A 21,157-nucleotide genomic window follows, 5' to 3' on the forward strand; every position below is an offset into this window, starting at 1 on the left:
TGACAAACAGGAAAAACATCACACCCGTGGATACAAAACAAGTTTTGTGTGCATTACCTGGTATTAACATGTCATCATTAATGCATGGAATCATGTTAGTTTAGTTGAATTGGTTGTGCAATAGTGAAAATGAACATGCAGTTGACTAATTGAAATTGCAAGAATTTTTGCTCAATCGACTTGGGAACGCATTTTCCTCTTAAATCAAAGTGATGGAGAAAAAAAATCAATGCAGTTACATGTTACAATATTATTTTGTACAAAAAAAATATATATATATATGTATATCATATTTATTACTATTATATATATTTCTTGCTAGGTAGTGCTAGTGCTAGTCGGCTGTACCTATGCCCAAACTTTTTCATCCTATAGCTTATTCTCCATGTTCTTTTTAAATAGTGAGCCAACATGTTTATCAGTACTTTTACTTCCATTACTGATCAAAACTCATTTTCTCATGCTTCTCGTCTCTCTGCAGCAGACATAGAGAGAGCAACATGTTTGGAACATTAAATCGCAATGAAATCAAAGTGTTGAATCGCATACATTTAGAATAGTGAGTATCGCAATACATATTGTATCGGCACCTAAATATAGTGATAATATCATATAGAAAATGGGACCTGTGTAGTGACTTCAACTTAAATAGTGCTTACATACAGTATAGGTGAGGTGAGTGATTTGGGAAAGTGCTCAGAGTAGTAAACAAAACATTAAGCGCCATCTTTAAACTACCTGCTCCTCGGTTGTCATCATACATGTAACAGTAGAGATTCCAACCTCTCTGTTCTGTACCACAGTGTCATCAGTGTCTGTCGCTATAGCTGGTTCAACAGCTATAGACTCTGGCATGATCTATATGATAAACATAGTCATGGGCAGGAGAGTAATATATTCGGTGAATAAATAATGAGAATATGAATAACACATATCGACACTATGGGGGAGCTCAACAACATCCGTGGGAATGTGAAAAATAAACCACAGGGAATGTGACAAAATCACAGATGGTTGTGAGGTCGAATATGTGGGTACGCTGAAATGACAACAATTTCAAATGTAAAATGGTCTATGTTGATCAGGGATAATATTGTTAAGCGTGAGGGGGGTCTACTAGAGTGGGGCTGTGATGACAGAAAAAAGGGAAATAAATAAATAATGGAAGTGAAGGGAAGGACGACAGGGTTTGTACTTCGTTAAATAATGAACTACCTGTTCCCTTGTTGTGGACATTAACACAGTAGTAGAGGTGCTCTGTGTCTCTGTACTGGGTGTCACCACCGGCACCGGCTCTGGTGTAAAACCAGCAGACTTGCGGCTGCGAGCCTGGTCCACAGCTGCTACCACAGTAGCTACAGCAATGCTTTTATCGTCCACCTCATGCTGCGCCTCCTAGCATACATTAGTAGCGTTAACTTAGGATCCAATCAGAAGTTTTATTGATAATAGCTTCAAACGTCATTATCATATTATTGATAAGAGATGCACTCTTTCATACCTTTCTACATGCAGGCAACCTATCCTAATGAGCCATGTTAGATCCCAAAAAGAGAGCGAATCAGCTAATCAAATAAGTTCACAATCTTAAAACCCTTACCATCTCATGCACATTCAGTAATCAGCCACAAGATGGCTCTGCCACAGAGAGAGTTGAGAGAGTGGCCCCTAAGAAATAAGAATTTCCTTACCTCTCTCACAGCGACACCAGATACTGCGGACCCAGCCGTTTGCAATCCATAAGAGCCCTCCCAGCGCTGCTCCATGTGAACCTGGGTGGTAGACATGGAAGCCTGGGCATGGGTGGCACTAGAAGTCATGCTGCTGGAATAGCTGCTGGACCCTTCAACAAAGTCTCCCTGCTTCCATGGTGGGAGGACATCAGGACCATGGGCTACCTGTTTGCGTGTGGTCAGTGGGGATTTGACTGGTCTGATTGGGGACACAGACAGTCTTGAAGTGGGGGATACGGACCTGCGTTAAACAAAGAGAGAGAAAATGTAAAAAAAAAATCATTATTCGTATATTACCTAGTACCAAATGGTGTTTTGTAGTGTAAATAGACAAACAAGTAATTAATATGTTTATCATGTAATTACTGTTTTACCAGGTCACTTCTAGGGAGCCTAAATACCTGGTCATTTCTGTATTATAAAATAACATGGTCTTATTCCCTATGGAGATTGAGGTGAACTATCTGTCTGTATTATATGTGTGGAATATTGTTGAACTCTCTACACTTCCTTGTTAATGAAAGATTGAAATAAAGTTTTTTACCTAACAGGGGCCGGAGTGGGTGCCTTGACATGTCTCACAGGTGATGGTGACTGATGACGTCCCCCTGCAACTCTGGCTGCAAGAGATGATGGTGTTGGGGACTTGGAGGTTGAGGTTGGCTTGGGGGGCACACGTGGTGGGGTCTTGTGTGCTAGATGGCTCACTACACCACCTTCAACATGCATTTGCATGGATGAGGATTCGAACTGAGCCTCCATACTCTGAAAATAAAACAACATTAAAGGTTAGTGTTTTATTGAAATAAAAGTGTATTTATCTGACTGATAGCTTCAATAGACAGACAGATACAACTGCCAATTGCCAAAATAAAGGAAACACCAACATAAAGTGTCTTAATAGGGCGCTGGGCCACCACGAGCCAGAACAGCTCCAATGCACCTTGGCATAGATTCTAGAAGTGTCTGGAACTCTATTGGAGGGACTCAGCTCCATTCTTCCACGTGAAATTCCATCATTTGGTCTTTTGTTGATGGTGGTAGAAAACGCTGTCAGGTGGAGCTCCAAAATATCCCATAAGTGTTCAGTTGGGTTGAGATCTGGTCACTGAGACGGTCATGGCAAATGTTTTACATAGAGGGAAAGCTGGGCTGACGTTCCAGCTCTCCGTTCACTGCTTCCATTTCGGTGAGTCAATTCTTCACTAGGTGTTTTTGTAGCAATATGATTTTGTGCACATTAAAATGTTTAAATACTCTTGGTTTGTTGTGTTTTTGGGGGGAATTTGCATGCTTCCTCCTCTTTTCCACATCCCCATCTTCCCTGCAGGTGCCCGTGGTGGGGGCGGGGACGACGTGTTGGGAGCGAGCTCCAGCTCCCCGGGGATGCAGTGCAGAGACTGTCAGCTGGTTGGCTAATTAAGATTGAGTATCTTGCATATTAAACAAAGTCATACATTTCATAACCCTTGTGAAACTATTTAAATGCTGTAATAAAATTGCCTTTTTTCTTTTTCTGAAACTGCCTTATCTAGTGATCTGTTGAGCTGTGCAGGGAACATTCTAGGCCAGGCTTTAAGGTTGTGGTCCTTCCCCTCATTAAACAGAAGGTGTTGTAGTCGAGTCTACTTAGTGGCCCTATAGGGTTAGGTTATCACAAGTCATTTTAGATCATATTTAATGTATATTTACCCTTGTCTCAACTCTGGTCTGGCGACTCTGAGAGGAGGACCTCTGAGAGGAAGATGAAATTACGGTTTTAGTCTTCTTGGCAGGCACAGCTTCTTCACCTGGACAGAAACAAATATAAAGATGCATTTCCCATCAAATTATTGAACATGATGACAAGTTGTGAATTCAAAACTGTTCTTCAAATTCAGTTCAGGCAACATGTCAATATAGAATTCATTGGGCCTATAACAGTTTCCATTCAGTTTTAATGCATTGACAGACTGGCTCATTGAAGGCTAGGTCACCTCTAGGCTAGATAAATGCCATTTCCTGTCCACAAAACATTAAGGAAATGCTCAATAAAAAATTTAAACAGGAATTCTTGTAACTTCACTTTTATGAAAGCCTAAATGTGAGAAGGCTGTTACAATGTGGGCTTCCAAACGCCCAAAACACAATATTAAGGACAGTCCTAATCACAAATCAACTTTTTCACCTTGAACCAGCAGTTCAGCGGTGGAGGTAGCCCGTCCGCTGCTGTTTGAGGCATTTACAGAGTAAGTTCCAGAATCTTCTGGGAAGGCTTCGGCAATCAACAAACTGTAAAGGTCTCCTTCTTGAACAATCTGAAAGTCAGCGGAGCTCTGTATCTCGGCTCCCTCTCTGTAGAACTTTACCACAGGTGTAGGGATTCCTGTCACACGAACATCCAGTCTCACTTGGCTTCTTTGTCTCACGGTCAAACTCTGAAGTCTCTGAATAAAGTTGGGCGGCGCAGTCTCCACTGTAATAATACATGGAAATGGAAAAATACGTTTTATGGCAAAAAAAAATTAATCAAAGGAAAATCGATGGAAGTGAACTCAACTTGAGCAGCACAGATATCCATTGGCTAGGCTGAGACCGGGGGCAAACGTAATTATTTTTTCATTCGGTCTACCCAGAGAGAGACCTTTTTAAATACGAAACTTAATCTATCTACTTACATCTATCTAGTCATATACCATGAATAGGTATTTACAGAAGATCTTTGGATCGTTATACAGATTTGAATCCAAATGGTCCGATGGTTACATTTGCCCCTATGCCCGGGGTCAGTTGAAGCACTAGACATTTTTACTTTAAACGTGTTTACAAATACATTTGCTTTGTGTCAAATATTATGTGGCTAATAGGCTAACTCTTTATAACGCAATCCATGTTTAGCATCCTAAGAATGCCAGTTCTGGCAGCCTGGTCTCAAGGACTAGACGTAACATAGTAAAAGTAGTTCTGTGACTCTCATATTAGTACAATTTGTTACATTTGGTATAGTTTCAAAAGACAGAAGTTATTTAAACCCAAAACTAAAGGACGGATGGGCGTATAACGCGGACGTCGAGCAACCCAGAGGTTGCGTGTCCAAATCACATCAAGGACAACTTTAGAATTTTAGCAACTTTGAAAATATACTTACACATTTTTAGCTACTTAGCAACAATTAGCATGTTAGGTAACCCTTCCTCTAACCCTTAACCCCTAAGCTTAACTTGTTAGGGCTAGGGGGCAGTATTGACACGGCCGGATAAAAAACGTACCCGATTTAATCTGGTTACTACTCCTGCCCAGTAACTAGAATATGTATATAATTATTGGCTTTGGATAGAAAACACTCTAAAGTTTCTAAAACTGTTTGAATGGTGTCTGTGAGTATAACAGAACTCAAATGGCAGGCCAAAACCTGAGAAGATTCCATGCAGGAAGTGGCCTGTCTGACAAGTTGTGTTTCATCTTGGCTCTTTTTATTGAAGACTGAGGATCTTTGCTCTAACGTGACACTTCCTACAGCTCCCATAGGCTCTCAGAGCCCGGGAAAAAGCTGAACGATATCGAGGCAGCCTCTGGCTGAAACATATTATTGCTTTTGGCAAGTGGCCGATCAGAGTACTATGGGCTTAGGCGCGTGCCCGAGTCGACCGAATGCATTTTTGAGGTTTTTGAATAACGCGCCACGGGATTACACTGGCTGTTACGTAGGTGGGACGATTTGGTGCCACCTACCCTAGAGAGGTTAACCCTAACTCTAACCTTAACCCCTAGCCTAGTTAACGTTAGCCAGAACAAATTGGAATTCGTAACATATCATACATATTGCAAATTCATAACATAAATAATTAATACATACCATACGTAACATATCATACTAATTTGAGTGTCCAGATTCACATTTACTATGTTACATCTACCCCTGAGTCCAGGTTGGTTCTGGAGGGCAAGATGAGGAGAAATCTATTTAAATTGGGTGCCACTTCGATTGCACAAATCAAGAAGTTGACTCGAGGGCGTAGTTTAGTCACTAGGAATAGTTACAGCACAGTGATCATGATTGCGCTCGCTAGCAGGTATCTCTGAAGAACAACTTTATCCAACTTTATATGTAAAAAAATCACACACAAACAAGCATAGCTCCATTTAGAAACATAGCACCAAAACCTGTCCATCTTAGGTACAAACAGCAGTTTCCTAATTCAATATTGGTTCTCATTATTGGATATGCAAAATGTAAACACCAATGCAGCTATCACTCTCACCACTGAAATTAAGTGCTGTTAATTGAACAAGTCAGTAAAGACAGAAGTAACTATTAATGAAGGGGCATTCGGCCTACAGTACTTGTGGTCAGTCACTTCAATGGGAGAGGCTGCTTCTAGAACTTTATTAATGAATACTATGTTATCTTTGGCTGCCCTTTATGTTTGCAGCCATGATGACTCTTTAGTATGATTCAGGACACTGTCTAAAACTGCAAGCCAAAGCATTGGCTAGCTAGAACAACCTCAAACAATGCAAACACCACTGTTTCATCAACTCCGGTTCTCTCACCTGTAACAAGAAGTTCAGCGGTGCTAGTGGCTTGTCCAGCACCATTGGTGGCTCTGACAGAAAATCTTCCACTGTGTGCGGCTGTCACAGCAGGGATCATCAGAACAGCGCGGCCATCGCTGAACGAGATCTGTGCGCCGGGCAGAGCGGCAGCGGAAAGAACCTGGCCATCACGGAACCAGCTCACCTCAGGAACTGGAGAACCTTTAGATCAAGTCAACATTCTAGTCAGCACAGCAGAGCTGATGATGATGGTGATGAATTTGGTGACGATTTTAAACTCATAGCAAGCAGTTACAATTCAGAGCAAAGTTGAGAAAAGGCCAGCAATATCACATAGGGCAGGCTTCCCAGACACAGATTAAGCCTAGATCCAGAACTAAAAAGCATTTTAAATGGAGATTCTCCATTACGAAAGCTTTTTACTCCAGGACTAGGCTTAATCTGTGTCTGGGAAACCAACCCATAATTGGGTACTTATTACTTGTGTAATCACTTCATAAAATGTTGCTGTGCAAAGGCTTTCTATCTGTATGTGGTTTTACATCAATGATTCAACATATTTATATCTATGTTTGGACAGTCAGCTATATCTATGAGGTACAGTTTAAAAGGAACATAAAAGATCTCCTTACCACTAACTTGAGCTTCAAACGTTGCAGCACTACCCTCTAGTGCCACAACGCTTTGCAGCGGCTGTGTAAATGTTGGCGCCTGTGTAGACATTGTGGACGGCACCCTAAGAGACACAACAGAGCAGAACATCACCAAACCACTCATACACCATAAATCTTCTTCTCTGATCTTTTACAGTAGTTGTATGGTGAAATCCCTTAACAAAGCACACCCACACATTTAAACTCTGTTTATTTTTAGCCACCGAGGGTAGGTTTCCCAGACACTGACTAAGCTTATTCCAGAACTAAAAAGCATTGCCAATGGAGATTCTCCATTGAATGGGCCTTTTATTCTAGGACCATGCTTAATCGCTGTCTGGGAAACTCACACTGCTTGTGTCACATCACCAAACCAATGAAGAAAAATCTACCTTTCTTTTACATCTTTTACATTAGTTTTATGGCACAATCTCCAAACAAAGCATATTCTACATTTGAACTCTATTTTTAGCCTCTGAGAGTCTTATGTCACTTGTGTCACATCACCTAACCAATGAAGAGGATTTTTTATTTGACATATTTTACATCTGCAGAAAAAATACATACATCAAATGAACCCAGAGCCTATTTTTTTTCCAGTGAGAGTCTAATGACTTGTGTCATATCCAGCACCTGGCTTACTGCATCCTGTCACTTGAGCTATCAGAGGCTCCATGGGGTGTTAGGCCACACACCAGGGCCACAGCTCCCGGTGACAGCTCACAGACAAGACAGTAACAACTGGGGTAGGCCGTCATTGTAAATAAGAATTTGTTCTTAATTGGCTTGCCTAGTTAAATAAAGGTTAAATAAAATAAAATAAATAAAAAATAAGTATTCCTGTAAGTACACAATGTTACACTGTAAGTACACTGTACTTAGGGTAAGGTAAATGTTAACAAAGGTAACTAATACATGTGTAATAGATGCTTTATAACTCCAACTGAACGGGACATATCCATTGACGTCCCTTGATGTTTAAGTCTAGAAATGTCAGCCATTAGGCCTACAGTTACACTAGGGCTGCTAAACAAAACATATCCCTTGGCTGGGCCTGTGTTAATGTCCTAAAATGTCTGCCATTGCCATTACAGTTACAGATACAAACAATCCATTAATTCATCTTTAAATAATAGCTGGATAAGCTATCAACATGAGGTTTTGTAATGAAGTATTAATAAACCAGTCATGAATTTATAAAGGTGACAATTTCCATTGTTCAAAACACTGCAAGGTTAAAGCTTTACATTTGTAGAACTTGTTTAGGCCTATAGATAGAACAGCTTAAACTCAGTATGCCTGTACTTTCAATCCAGTACAGGCCTAGAATCCAGAATTATACTGACATACATTATTCAACCAAACATATGAGCCATTAAGCACTATTGTATCACATTACCTTAAATACATACGCACATTGAATATACACTGACTGTACATTACATTAGGAACACCTTCCTAATATTGAGTGGAACCTCTTTTGCCCTCAGAACAGCCTCAGTTCGAAGGGGCATGGACTCTACAAGGTGTCCAAAGGTCCATGTAGACTTCATGTAGACTCCAATGGCCCATGTAGACTCCAATGCTTCCCACAATTGTGTCAAATTGGATGTCCTTTGGGTGGTGGACCATTCTTGATACACATGGGAAACTATTGAGCGTGAAAAACTCAGCAGCATTGCAGTTCTTGAAACACTCAAACCGGTGTGCCTGGCACCTACTACCATACCTCGTTCAAAGGCACTTAAATCTTTTGTCTTGCCCATTCACCTTCTGAATGGCAAACAAACACAATCCATGTCTCAATTGTCTCAAGGCTTAAAAATCCTTCTTTAACTCCTTCATCTACACTAATTGAAGTGGATTTAACAGGTGACATCAATAAGGGCTCATAGCTTTCACCTGTATTCACCTGGTCAGTCTTTGTTATGGAAAGAGCAGGTGTTCCTAATGTTTTGTACACTCAGTGTAGATTCCTTTGGCCTTAATGAAACACAAGATCACACCTTCCATTGAATAGAACATATATGAAGCTAGCAGATAACAATTATTCTGAAGCATCTGAATATATATCACTCCAGAAAGTACAACTTTGAAAAACATGACCTCTAGAAATCTCCATAGTCTTTTTAGTGATCTCAATGGCAGGACAAATCATTAAACAATGGCCACAGTATATACTGTTCAGAAAGTATACATTGGCTCAACAATTAACTAAGACATTGCCTTATCAATCAATTATAGCCTTCATCACATCAATAGTTTTCATATTGTATGAAAACTATCCAAAACTGTTAACTTCAGATGAGACATGTAACACGAATGGCAGACTCTAAAAACAGACATTACCTTAACAATCAATTATAGCCTTCATCACATCGATAGTTTTCATATTGTATGAAAACTATCCAAAACTGTTAACATCAGATGAGACATGTAACACAAATGTCAGACTCTAAAAATACTCTGTACCAGACTTGACTGACAGTCACCATGTGGCACATAACTGGAGGTGCAACTGATAGCCCTGCTGCTGATTTCCTTAAAAAGACATTGCGACCCAGCTGGGACACCACTCTAATGCTATCAGGGGCTATTCTGGGAGCTTCTCTAGTCATTGCACCATATATAAATAACCTTGAAAATGATAAGCATTAGTTCTTAATTATTTAAATATTTAAAATGAAATGTTCTTAATGTGAAATGATTCACATAATATATTTTGAGATACTTGTCCCCAATTAGGTGGAAATCACCAGTTGTTACCTGTTATTCTATGGGAATTATTATATACAGATAATAACACAATATTAATTGACAAACACTGCATTGGAACAGGTCAAAGTTTAATTAACTAAAGTTACTTACTTGTATCCACAAGAGTGCCTAGATTTGATGGGGCGAAGCCCAGAAGTTGTATTTCTTCAGAAACAATCTCCTTATCCAGAAATGTCAGAAAATCCAATGTGAGAACAGTTTAGCCTCAAAGAAACCCAAAAAAAACAAAACCACACAGTGTAGCTGTGTAGTTTTGCTCTTTTTCCTATGCAATCCCTACACCCGAGGCAAGGCTGGGAATGCTCCAACTGCTCAGAAGTGACAATATGGTTGTGTTACTTTTTATACCCCTGGGCAAATCAGCATCATCAGTGCATCTGCTCTCCTCATTGGTCTGCCACCCAGAGGGGATGATGGGAGATTGGAAGCCATTTTATGCAAGCCCAAACCTGTCACTCACTTTACTTAACATTGTCCAGTCACTGTTGTCACTGTTTGCGTTCATCGGACTTACTTATAACACAAAATTTAGCTTCGAATGACTTTCCTTTTGAATAATAACAATCTTTCATATCCCCAAATGCTACCACTATGTCAATTTCTGTTCTAAAATGTAAAAGTACTTACTGACATTAATTTATTGACCAAATGGAAAGTGAGGCTGTGCCTGTCACTCAAGTCCTGGGCTACCCCCATCACATCAGTATCTTGACTGGAACAAATGATGCCATCAGAGGGACAGGACAAGTGTTTACATATGGCTGCTAAATACTTGTGGCAGCTATGTTAGTACGTGTAAGTTTTCCTGTCTTCATATACAAAGTCTGCCTCATAGTCTGTACCTATAAAATATTTCTCAGTCTGTATCTAATGATTTCTCAGTGTCATATATTCTCTGACACAAAAAACATGCTCACTCACAGATTATTCTTCAAAACATAAAGACTGAAATAGACAGCACTCCAATAACACATTCAGATATGTATTGGACAATACATTAGAACAGTATTAATAAAAAACAGTATTAATAAAAAAGTATTTCATGCCAGTCTTTCAAACTCCAATCATTGTCTTTATTTAAGTCCCCAGACTCCCTATTTCCCCTCCTGACCATCTTGAATTTTTATCTTGTTAACTTGTTGAGGATGAATGTAGTGTTTTCCCATCTGGATTTTCAGTGTGTTGATCATGACGACTTCCAGGGCTCTGAGACACTTTGGCTCGGTCCTGCCAGGGAACAAAGGCAACAGAAGTTGAGAAGTCACATTTCTTGAAGCATTAAGATCACACGTCCCAAATTCACATTTGTGGACAGTTATGTACTCAGGTTATAGAAAAAAAATAAAAATCTTATTTCAAACACGTAGAGGATTTTAAAAAATGTAAGGGTTTACCTGCTACTACCACTGACTACCACTTTTGCAGAACACCAGACTTCACCTTTCATTCTTAGCAACACACACATACTTCCCAGAATCTGGCACAACAACACTCCTTTATGCAGAACGTGAGTGTTACTTTGGCTTTAAATCGGACATTGTAGGGAAATAAAGTTATTTTCATCTGTTCAAGGAAAATCCTCTTTGGATTAGTTGTAGGTAGGCTAAATACACCCCCCCCCTGGACTTGTGTGCTTATGTGTTTTACAACTCAAATATTATCAGGTCCAACAGTAATACAGTGAGAGAAAAAAGTATTTGATCCCCTGCTGATTTTGTACGTTTGCCCACTGACAAAGATATTATCAGTCTACAATTTTAATGGTAGGTTTATTTGAACAGTGAGAGACAGAATAACAACAAAAGAATCCAGAAAAACGCATGTCAAAAATGTTATAAATTGATTTGCATTTGTAACGGTTGTCGTCGGATATAGACCAAAATGCAGCGGGGAAATGTGCACTCATCTTCTTTATTATAAACGGACAAGAAGGAGAACCAAAACAAACACAAAGAAAACACAACGACTAATCACAGGCTGGTAAGGCACAAGGCTATACACAGAACAATCTCCCACAAAGTACTCAACAAACACATACCTATATATAGGACTCTCAATCAGAGGCAACTAGAAAACACCTGCCTCCAATTGAGAGTCCAACCCCAATTAACAAAACATAGAAATACAAAAGACTAGACAGAACATAGAAATACACTAACATAGAACAGTGCCCATAAACCCCCAGAATACATAAATCAAATACCCTACTAAACAAACCACCACCCCGAACCACATAAAACAAATACCCTCTGCCACGTCCTGACCAAACAACAATACAAATAACCCCTATTACTGGTCAGGACATGACAGCATTTTAATTATGGAAATAAGTATTTGACCCCCTCTCAATCAGAAAGATTTCTGGCTCCCAGGTGTCTTTTATACAGGTAACGAGCTGAGATTAGGAGCACACTCTTAAAGGGAGTGCTCCTAATCTCAGTTTGTTACCTGTATAAAAGACACCTGTCCACAGAAGCAATCAATCAATCAACAAACTCTCCAAAATGGCCAAGACCAAAGAGCTCTCCAAGGATGTCAGGGACAAGATTGTAGACCTACACAAGGCTGAAATGGGCTACAAGACCATCGTCAAGCAGCTTGGTGAGAAGGTGACAACAGTTGGTGTGATTATTCGCAAATGGAAGAAACACAAAAGAACTGTCAATCTCCCTCGGCCTGGGGCTCCATGCAAGATCTCACCTCGTGGAGTTGCAATGATCATGAGAACGGTGAGGAATCAGCCCAGAACTACACGGGAGGATCTTGTCAATGATCTCAAGGCAGCTGGGACCATAGTCACCAAGAAAACAATTGGTAACATACTACGCCGTGAAGGACTGAAATCCTGCAGCGCCCGCAAGGTCCCCCTGCTCAAGAAAGCACATATACATGCCCGTCTGAAGTTTGCCAATGAACATCTGAATGATTCAGAGGACAACTGGGTGAAAGTGTTGTGGTCAGATGAGACCAAAATGGAGCTCTTTGGCATCAACTCAACTCGCCGTGTTTGGAGGAGGAGGAATGCTGCCTATGACCCCAAGAACTCCATCCCCACCATCAAACATGGAGGTGGAAACATTATGCTTTGGGGTTGTTTTTCTGCTAAGGGGACAGGACAACTTCACCGCATCAAAGGGACGATGGACGGGGCCATGTACCGTCAAATCTTGGGTGAGAACCTCCTTCCCTCAGCCAGGGCATTGAAAATGGGTCGTGGATGGGTATTCCAGCATGACAATGACCCAAAACTCACGGCCAAGGCAACAAAGGAGTGGCTCAAGAAGAAGCATATTATTAAGGAACTGGAGTGGCCTAGCCAGTCTCCAGACCTTAATCCCATAGAAAATCTGTGGAGGGAGCTGAAGGTTCGAGTTGCCAAACGTCAGCCTCGAAACCTTAATGACTTGGAGAAGATCTGCAAAGAGAAGTGGGACAAAATCCCTCCTGAGATGTGTGCAAACCTGGTGGCCAACTACAAGAAACGTCTGACCTCTGTGATTGCCAACAAGGTTTTTGCCACCAAGTACTAAGTCATGTTTTGCAGAGGGGTCAAATACTTATTTGCCTCATTAAAATGCAAATCATTTTATAACATTTTTGACATGCGTTTTTCTGGATTTCTTTGTTGTTATTCTGTCTCTCACTGTTTTAAATAAACCTACTATTAAAATTATAGATTGATCATTTCTTTGTCAGTGTGCAAACTTTTATGTGTGATGTCGACTTCTGTTTTGAAACGTGCCTGTATGTCCTGACCTTTTTCTGTGTGGAAAATTGTGTTAATTGGTATTCACATAACATTCTTTAAAACTGTCATGTAAAGTTCAATAATGTGATTTTACAAGCCTGTTCTTCTGTTTTTAAATTGTCTGATGTATGTACTGTATGTTCTACGTTTGTGTATAATATTTTCAAGTTTAATTGTTCACCTGCCCGGGGACTGCAGACTTAATTCGCTATTAGCTAAATCTGGTGCAAGGCACCACTTCTCACTTCTGAGACTTGTGTTTTTGTTATACATCGTCCCTGTCCAAATAAATGCAATAAACAATAATAAATAAAGTGCATTCTGAATGAAGAATCTCCATTGAAAGCTTTTTAGTCCAGGACAAGACTTAAACTTTGTCTGGGAAACCAGCCTGTGATGTTTAAAGTCTATTTAATGTAGTATTAGACAAATATTAGACTAGTATTAGACTATTTACTGCCTTCGCCACAAGCTACAACCACACTATCATTTAACCACATGACACGGGGAGCAGGCTTTCCGAGATGACACACTCCAGGAAGAGATCTCTTCCCACCAGGATACCCTTATGTTCTGGCTTACCAGCTTACACTATTTACTGTTTGTATGACATTGTTAGGCTGGGGAGACCAGGTTACACTATTTACTGTATGTATGACATTGTTAGGCTGGGGAGACCAGGTTACACTATTTACTGTATGTATGACATTATCAGGCTGGGGAGACCAGGTTACACTATTTACTGTATATATGACATTGTTAGGCTGGGGAGACCAGGTTACACTATTTACTGTATGTATGACATTGTTAGGCTGGGGAGACCAGGTTACACTATTTACTGTATGTATGACATTGTTAGGCTGGGGAGACCAGGTTACACTATTTACTGTATGTATGACATTGTTAGGCTGGGGAAACCAGGTTACACTATTTACTGTATGTATGACATTGTCAGGCTGGGGAGACCAGGTTACACTATTTACTATATGTATGACATTGTTTGATTAGGTCAAGTAGGTTCAGCAGGATATATTCTTCAAATTAGATGAGCTTGTGCTTTGTTCAAGGTGAAGTCAATCAGTAGACACAAATGTTTACCAAAATAAAGTCTCAGAATAAATAGTCTAATTACCATCAATGTCTGCTGAGTAGAGAAAGACATAGGTTCACCTCACTTGTAACAAACTGCAGGAATTAAATGGGGTGTTTGCATGTCAAATACTAGTGATTTTATCAAGAATAGCCACATTGACTCCTCTATCTGTTGCAAATAAATGTTCAGGCAGGCCAATCTCAAGCTATTATCTCAGCCCTCTACCACAGGATTGGAGCCAGCCTAATCATCTCCGGAGTGAAGTAGTAGTTAGTGGAGTGGAGAGATGGCGAGAGAGGTGGATGGGAGTGAAGAGGTGTAACCTGAGAATAGGGAACCACAGCTCGACCTGAGAGATTTTGTTACCCCACAACATACAGTACAACAGCAGTACAGACAACCTTAATAACCAAAACATTTAATTTATTTTTGTTTTGTTTTGTAAAACAAATCGTGAACTAATGAGGCAAAGCTACAAATCAAGTAATGTCATGCGTGTTATTCCTTCAACACTACAGATATACTGTATCTTTGAAACCAAGTGCTATTTGTATGTCAAAATGCCATGGGATCATTTTCGTTGGTTATTTAATTGTGTTATAGGTGAGAGTAGTTTCATGTGGTTATATGATTTTATTGTGGGCTCCTGAGTGGCGCAGTGGTCTAAGGCACTGCATCTCAGTGCAAGAGGTGTCACTACAGTCCCTGGTTCAAATCCAGGCTGTATCACACCCGGTCGTGATTGGGAGTCCCAAAGGGTGGCGCACAATTAACTCAGCTTTGTCCATTTTGGCCGGGGTAGGCCGTCATTGTAAATAAGATTTTGTTCTTAACTGACTTTCCTAGTTAAATAAAAAAGATAAAGTGATATCATGTGATAGGTTGACAGTTTCACAATCATAATGCAGACTAGTAAAATGCAAGAACTGAACACCTCAGTTCTCTTCCTACAGATCTTTCAATCTGAAATGTTTGATAAATGTACATTAAACTTTAGCTATAACCATAAAACAGCTACGACAATGTAGTGGTAGAGAAAGCACAAACAATACATACAACTTTTAGATATCAGAAGCATTACTTTATTTGAAAGACATTGATATTTAAGGGGACTTGGCTGACACAATTTACCATCATATCTCAAAGATTTTGAGACTTTTATAGGAAGGGCATACAGTGCTTTCGGAAAGCATTCAGACCCTTTCCCATTTTCCACATTTGTTACGTTACAGCGTTATTCTGAAATAGATTAAATACATTTTTTCCCTCGTCAATCTACACACAATACCCCATAACGACAAAGCAAAAACTGTTTTTTAGAAATGTTTGCACATTTACACAAAATGTAAAAACAGAAATACCTTATTTACATAAGTATCCAGACCCTTTGCTATGAGACTCGAAATTGAGCTTAGGTGCATCCTGTTTCCATTGATCATCCTTGAGATGTTTCTACAACTTGGTTGGAGTCCACCTGTGGTAAATTAAATTGATTGGACATAATCTGGAAAGGCTCACACCTGACTACATAAGGTCCCACAGTTGACAGTGAATGTCAGAGCAAAAACCAAGCTATGAGGTTGACGGAATTGTCCGTAGAGGTCTGAGACAGGTTTAGTTTGAGGCACAGATTTGGGGACGGGTATCAAAACATTTCTGCAGCATTGAACACAGTGGACTCAATCATTCTTAAATGGAAGAAGTTTGGTGCAGCACTGCACCAATCAGGCCTTTATGGTAGAGTGGACAGACAGAAGCCAGTCCTCACTAAAAGGCACATGACAGCCCGTTTGGAGTTTGCCAAAAGGCACCTAAAGGACTGTCAGACCATGAGAAACAAGATTCTCTGGTCTGATGAAACCAAGATTGAACTCCTTGGCCTGAATACCAAGCGTCATGTCTGGAGGAAACCTGGCACCTTCCCTACGTTGAAGGATTGTCGTGGCAGCATTATTCTGTAGGGGTGTTTTTCAGCTGCAAGGACTGGGGCGAAGGTCCACCATCCAACAGGACAACGACCCTAAGCACACAGACAAGACAATGCAAGAGTGGCTTCAGGACAAGTGGCTGAATGTCCTTAAGTGGCCCAGCCATAGCCCGGACTTGAACCCGATCAAACATCTCTGGAGAGACGTGAAAATAGCTGTGCAGCAAAGCTCCCCATCCAACCTGACAGAGCTTGAGAGGATCTGCAGAGAAGAATTGGAGAAACTCCCCAAATACAGATGTGCCAAGCTTGTAGCATCATACCCAAGAATACTCCAGGCTGTGATTGCTGCCAAAGGTTCTTCAACAAAGTACTGAGTAATGGGTCTGAATACTTATGTAAATGTGATATTTCCGTTTGTTTTTATTTTTGGGGTGCAAAAATGTCTAAAAATCTGTTTTTGCTTTGTCATTATGGGGTATTGTGTGTACATTGATGATGAAAAAAACTAAATGTGAAATAAAGTCAAGGGGTCTTAATAGTTTCTGAATGCACTGTAATACAGTATTGAAACTGAAGAAATTGCTAAATTACTGTTTTTAGCATTTATTAATAAATATACCTTATTCTCTTGTTAATTGTAGGACATTTGGTCATAGAGGCACAGAATCAAATGCGCTAACTTACATAAAAAGCTGATAAAATATAAGTATAATATTAAGGATATTTTGACTGAAGTTGAGATATAATTTGGTTTTATGCACAAATTAAACAATTATCTAAACTACAAATAAATTAAGCTCACATTCATACACACAGTTGGTATTTTGGGTGTAGTATGTAAGTGGTTATTGTGATCAGGTTCAGAAGTGACACCCCAGGCAGCCTTACAGATTTCACAGTTAAAATTAGGGTTATCCAGTGTACTACTGTGCAAAATCAACACTACTTTCCATTACAGTGAGAGTGGAAAAGGGTCTGGCAGTGAAAAGCTTGATATAATATTTTGTATTACTTCATAACAGCAATAAGTACAGGAGGTACAGGAGAAAACACAGAGTACCAAAACAAGTGTGCCAGTCCAGCTTGAGAAGAGCGTAGCCGGGTTCGGGACAGCTGTTGTTACGTGCTTTCACCTGAAGAGCGGTGCTAGAGGACAGGGTGCCACTTGAGTTGACGGCCCGGCACACATAGAGGCCTGCGTCGGTCTCAGTGACCTTCTGTATGAACAGTGCATGTTTGCCTTTTTTTTGTGACAGTTCTATGTGCTCATCATTGGTCAGTTTCTCTCCATTCTTGAACCTGAAGCAAGAAGTGAATTATAACACAAAACACAATCACAACACAAGAAAGACACAAATCACATTCCTATTTATCAGAGGGTGAGCTGAAACACAATCAATCCAAGCAATTAGATAATTCAATGTTCTACTAAAGTGAATAATGATCGAACTTGTGTTATATAAAAGTTATGTTATTAAAAAGTAATAAAAAAACAAACGTAAGATTAGTAAAAAAACTCACAAATGATTGGAGTAAAATGAAATGGAATAAATGTTATCCACCAAAAATGACTTTAGTTTCAGATGTAACACTATTCATGCAGTATATAAATCGATCTTATCATTTCTCAATGTGTCCTCTCCTCTCCACCTGAACGATCCTTTTGGAATTGATTTATAGAATACTCCGAACACATTGGTGTACAGTTTGCTTGTAGAATAAGCAGTGACCGTTTATGCTAATAACTTGTCATGCTAATGAAGAATAAAAAGAATAGAAATATTTGATTAAAATTATGAAATTCTACTGTTTATCACTTGCACCAAATACTCTGTCTGTCTCCAAAATGGCACCCTATTCCATATATAGTCCACTACTTTTGAACAGGGCCCAAGTAGTGCACTTTATAGTGAATAGGATACCATTTGAAACGCAGCCACTATGCTTCTATTAGATAAATATTGGTCTATTACTACAACTAATGCCTATGAGCTACCCACCATGTTAAAGTAGGCTCTGGAAATCCAGTGACCTCCACTTCCAGGGTCACAGGCGACCCCTCCATAACTGTGGGACTAGACAGTAGTTTGGAGAAGTGAGGAGGGCCCTGGCCTGCTAGGGTGATCCCCACGGACCGGCTGGTACCAGGTAGCCTGATCTCTTCTCTGATGTCTGTTGGATTGCACAGGTCTGTGTCTTGGCCCTGGTCTGTGGGTGTGACTGCTGTGGTGGTTAATGGGGAGGGGGTAGCATGCGTGTTAAGAGAACGAGTGGTGGCAGCAGCGGGAAACGCAGAGGGCGCGGCAGCTCCTCGGACCATCACGCTGCTTGGGTCATGCACACACTCCTGCGTCTCTGTGACAGAGCTCTCATGCACGGAATACATGGTCTGGTGGCACTCATTTAGGCCTAGGGGGCCGACTGGTGCGAGATTAGGGAGGTTGGGTTTTGGGAGGTTGGGGATTCCCTTGCTTTTCAGAATACTGGAGAGTGTGTTTGAGATCAGGCTCGGTGCTGGGACAGTCAGGGTGCTGTGGACGAAAGAAGAGGACTCCTCTCTGAACTTGGTGTTGAGGCCGACTGTAGGAGAGTGGCATCTTTCAGTCTGCTCTCTGATCCTCTGTTGGCTCTGGCCGTTGTTGTTTTCATTATTACGTGTGGAGTGTAACTGGTGGCTGTACTGGTTGATGTGAATGGTGTGGGACTGGGAGCTGAGACAGACACCATCCAGGTCCATGTCATTCTCTGATAGGACGATGTTGGACTCTGGGGTCTCGGAGAGCGGGGGCAGGGAGATGTCGTCGGGGGAAATGCACTCATATTCATCATTGGAGAGGGACTCTTCTGTCATGAGGTTATGCCGCTGAAGGTTCCCCTCTGTCAGACCACCTGTGGGCGGCAGCAGGGGTGATACATCTTGGGAGAAAGGCTCGCCCTGCAAGGATTGGAAAAAATAAACAAATACACAATAATAGCATGTATTGTCATCACTATATATTTTACCTCTGGGTGATGTCATTCGGAAACATAATGTTAACTTTCACTGCTATGCGGACGATACACAGCTGTACATTTCGATGAAACATGGTGAAGCCCCAAAATTGCTCTCCCTGGAAGCCTGTGTTTCTAACATAAGGAAGTGGATGGCGGCAAATGTTTTACTTTTAAACTCAGGCAAAACAGAGATGCTATTTCTAGGTCCCAAGAGACAAAGATATATTCTGTTGGATCTGACAATTAATCTTGATGGTTGTACAGTCGTCTCAAATAAAACTGTAAAGGACCTTGGCGTTACTCTGGACCCTGATCTCTCTTTTGATGAACATATCAAGACAGCTTTTTTCCATCTACGTAACATTGCAAAAATTAGAAACTTTCTGTCCAAAAATGATGCAGAAAAATGTATCCATGCTGTTATCACTTCTAGATTAGACTACTGCAATGCTCTACATTCCGTCTACCCAGATAAAGCACTAAATAAACTTCAGTTAGTGCTAAACACGGCTGCTACAATCTTGACTAGAACCAAAAAAATGTATCATATTACTCCAGTGCTAGCCTCTCTATACTGGCTTCCTGTTATAAGGCTAGGGCAGATTTCAAGGTTTTACTGCTAACCTACAAATCATTACATGGGCTTGCTATATCTTTCCGATTTGGTCCTGCCGTACATACCTACACATACGCTACGGTCACAAGACGCAGGCCTCCTTATTGTCCCTAGAATTTCTAAGCAAACAGCTGGAGGCAGGGCTTTCTCCTATAGAGTTACATTTTTATGGAATGGTCTGCCTATCCATGTGAGAGACCCAGACTCGGTCTCGACCTTTAAGTCTTTATTGAAGACTCATCTCTTCAGTAAGTCCTATGATTGAGTGTAGTCTGGCCCAGGGGTGCGAAGGTGAACGGAAAGGCACTGGAGCGACGAACCACCTTTGCTGTCTCTGCCTGGCCGGTTCCCCTCTCTCCACTGGTATTCTCTGCCTCTAACCCTATTACGGGGGCTGAGTCACTGACTTACTGGTGCTCTTCCATGACATCCCTAGGAGGGGTGCGTCACTTGAGTGGGTTGAGTCACTGACATGATCTACCTGTTCGGGTTGGCCCTCGGGTTCGTGCCGTGGGGGAGATCTTCGTGGGCTATACTCGGCCTTGTCTCAGGGTAGTAAGTTGGTGGTTCAATATATCCCTCTAGTGGTGTGGGGGCTGTGCTTTGGCAAAGTGGGTGGGGTTATATCCTGCCTGGTAGGCCCTGTCCGGGGGTATTGTCGGACGGGGCCACAGTGTCTTCCGACTCCTCCTGTCTCAGCCTCCAGTAATTATGCTGCAATAGTTTATGTGTCGGTGGGCTAGGGTCAGTCTGTTATATCTGGAGTATTTCTCCTGCCTTATCCATTGTCCTGTGTGAATTTAAGTATGCTCCCTCTAATTCTCTCTCTCTCTCTTTCTCTCTCTTTCTCTTCTCTCAGAGGACCTGAGCCCTAGGACCATGCCTCAGGACTACCTGGCCTGATGACTCCTTGCTGTCCCCAGTCCACCTGGTCGTGCTGCTACTTCAGTTTCAACTGTTCTGCTTGTGGCTATGGAACCCTGACCTGTTCACAAACCTGACGTGCTACCTTGTCCCGGACCTGCTGTTTTCAACTCTCTCTCGCTCTACAGCACCTGCTGTCTTTAACTCTGAAT

At 41.0% G+C, this 21,157-nt stretch overlaps 2 protein-coding genes across 21 annotated transcripts in view; both read right to left on the reverse strand.

The window, feature by feature from the left end:
* The window catches only part of ttn.2 (titin, tandem duplicate 2), a 181,492-nt gene extending 171,477 nt beyond the window's left edge, over positions 1-10,015 (reverse strand). For all 20 annotated transcript variants that reach the window (XM_082969061.1, XM_082969075.1, XM_082969074.1 and 17 more), the window contains exons 1-7: positions 9,791-10,015; positions 6,902-7,005; positions 6,267-6,470; positions 3,901-4,188; positions 3,426-3,523; positions 2,278-2,498; positions 1,692-1,974 (exon numbers count right to left, since the gene is read on the reverse strand). In XM_082969061.1, the coding sequence (XP_082825187.1) occupies positions 1,692-1,974; positions 2,278-2,498; positions 3,426-3,523; positions 3,901-4,188; positions 6,267-6,470; positions 6,902-6,992 (1,185 nt within the window). In that variant the 5' untranslated portion in view covers positions 6,993-7,005; positions 9,791-10,015. The remainder of the gene's footprint in view (positions 1-1,691; positions 1,975-2,277; positions 2,499-3,425; positions 3,524-3,900; positions 4,189-6,266; positions 6,471-6,901; positions 7,006-9,790) is intronic.
* A 5,585-nt stretch (positions 10,016-15,600) lies between these two features.
* Positions 15,601-21,157, reverse strand: part of LOC106586458 (coiled-coil domain-containing protein 141) — a 49,280-nt gene continuing 43,723 nt past the window's right edge. The window contains exons 25-26 of the mRNA XM_014173799.3: positions 18,472-19,406; positions 15,601-17,770 (exon numbers count right to left, since the gene is read on the reverse strand). Of these exons, the coding sequence (XP_014029274.1) occupies positions 17,485-17,770; positions 18,472-19,406 (1,221 nt within the window). The 3' untranslated portion in view covers positions 15,601-17,484. The remainder of the gene's footprint in view (positions 17,771-18,471; positions 19,407-21,157) is intronic.

The sequence above is a fragment of the Salmo salar genome, chromosome 25 (genome assembly GCF_965601325.2).
Source record: "Salmo salar chromosome 25, fSalSal1, whole genome shotgun sequence".
In the NCBI taxonomy this organism is placed as follows: domain Eukaryota; kingdom Metazoa; phylum Chordata; class Actinopteri; order Salmoniformes; family Salmonidae; genus Salmo; species Salmo salar.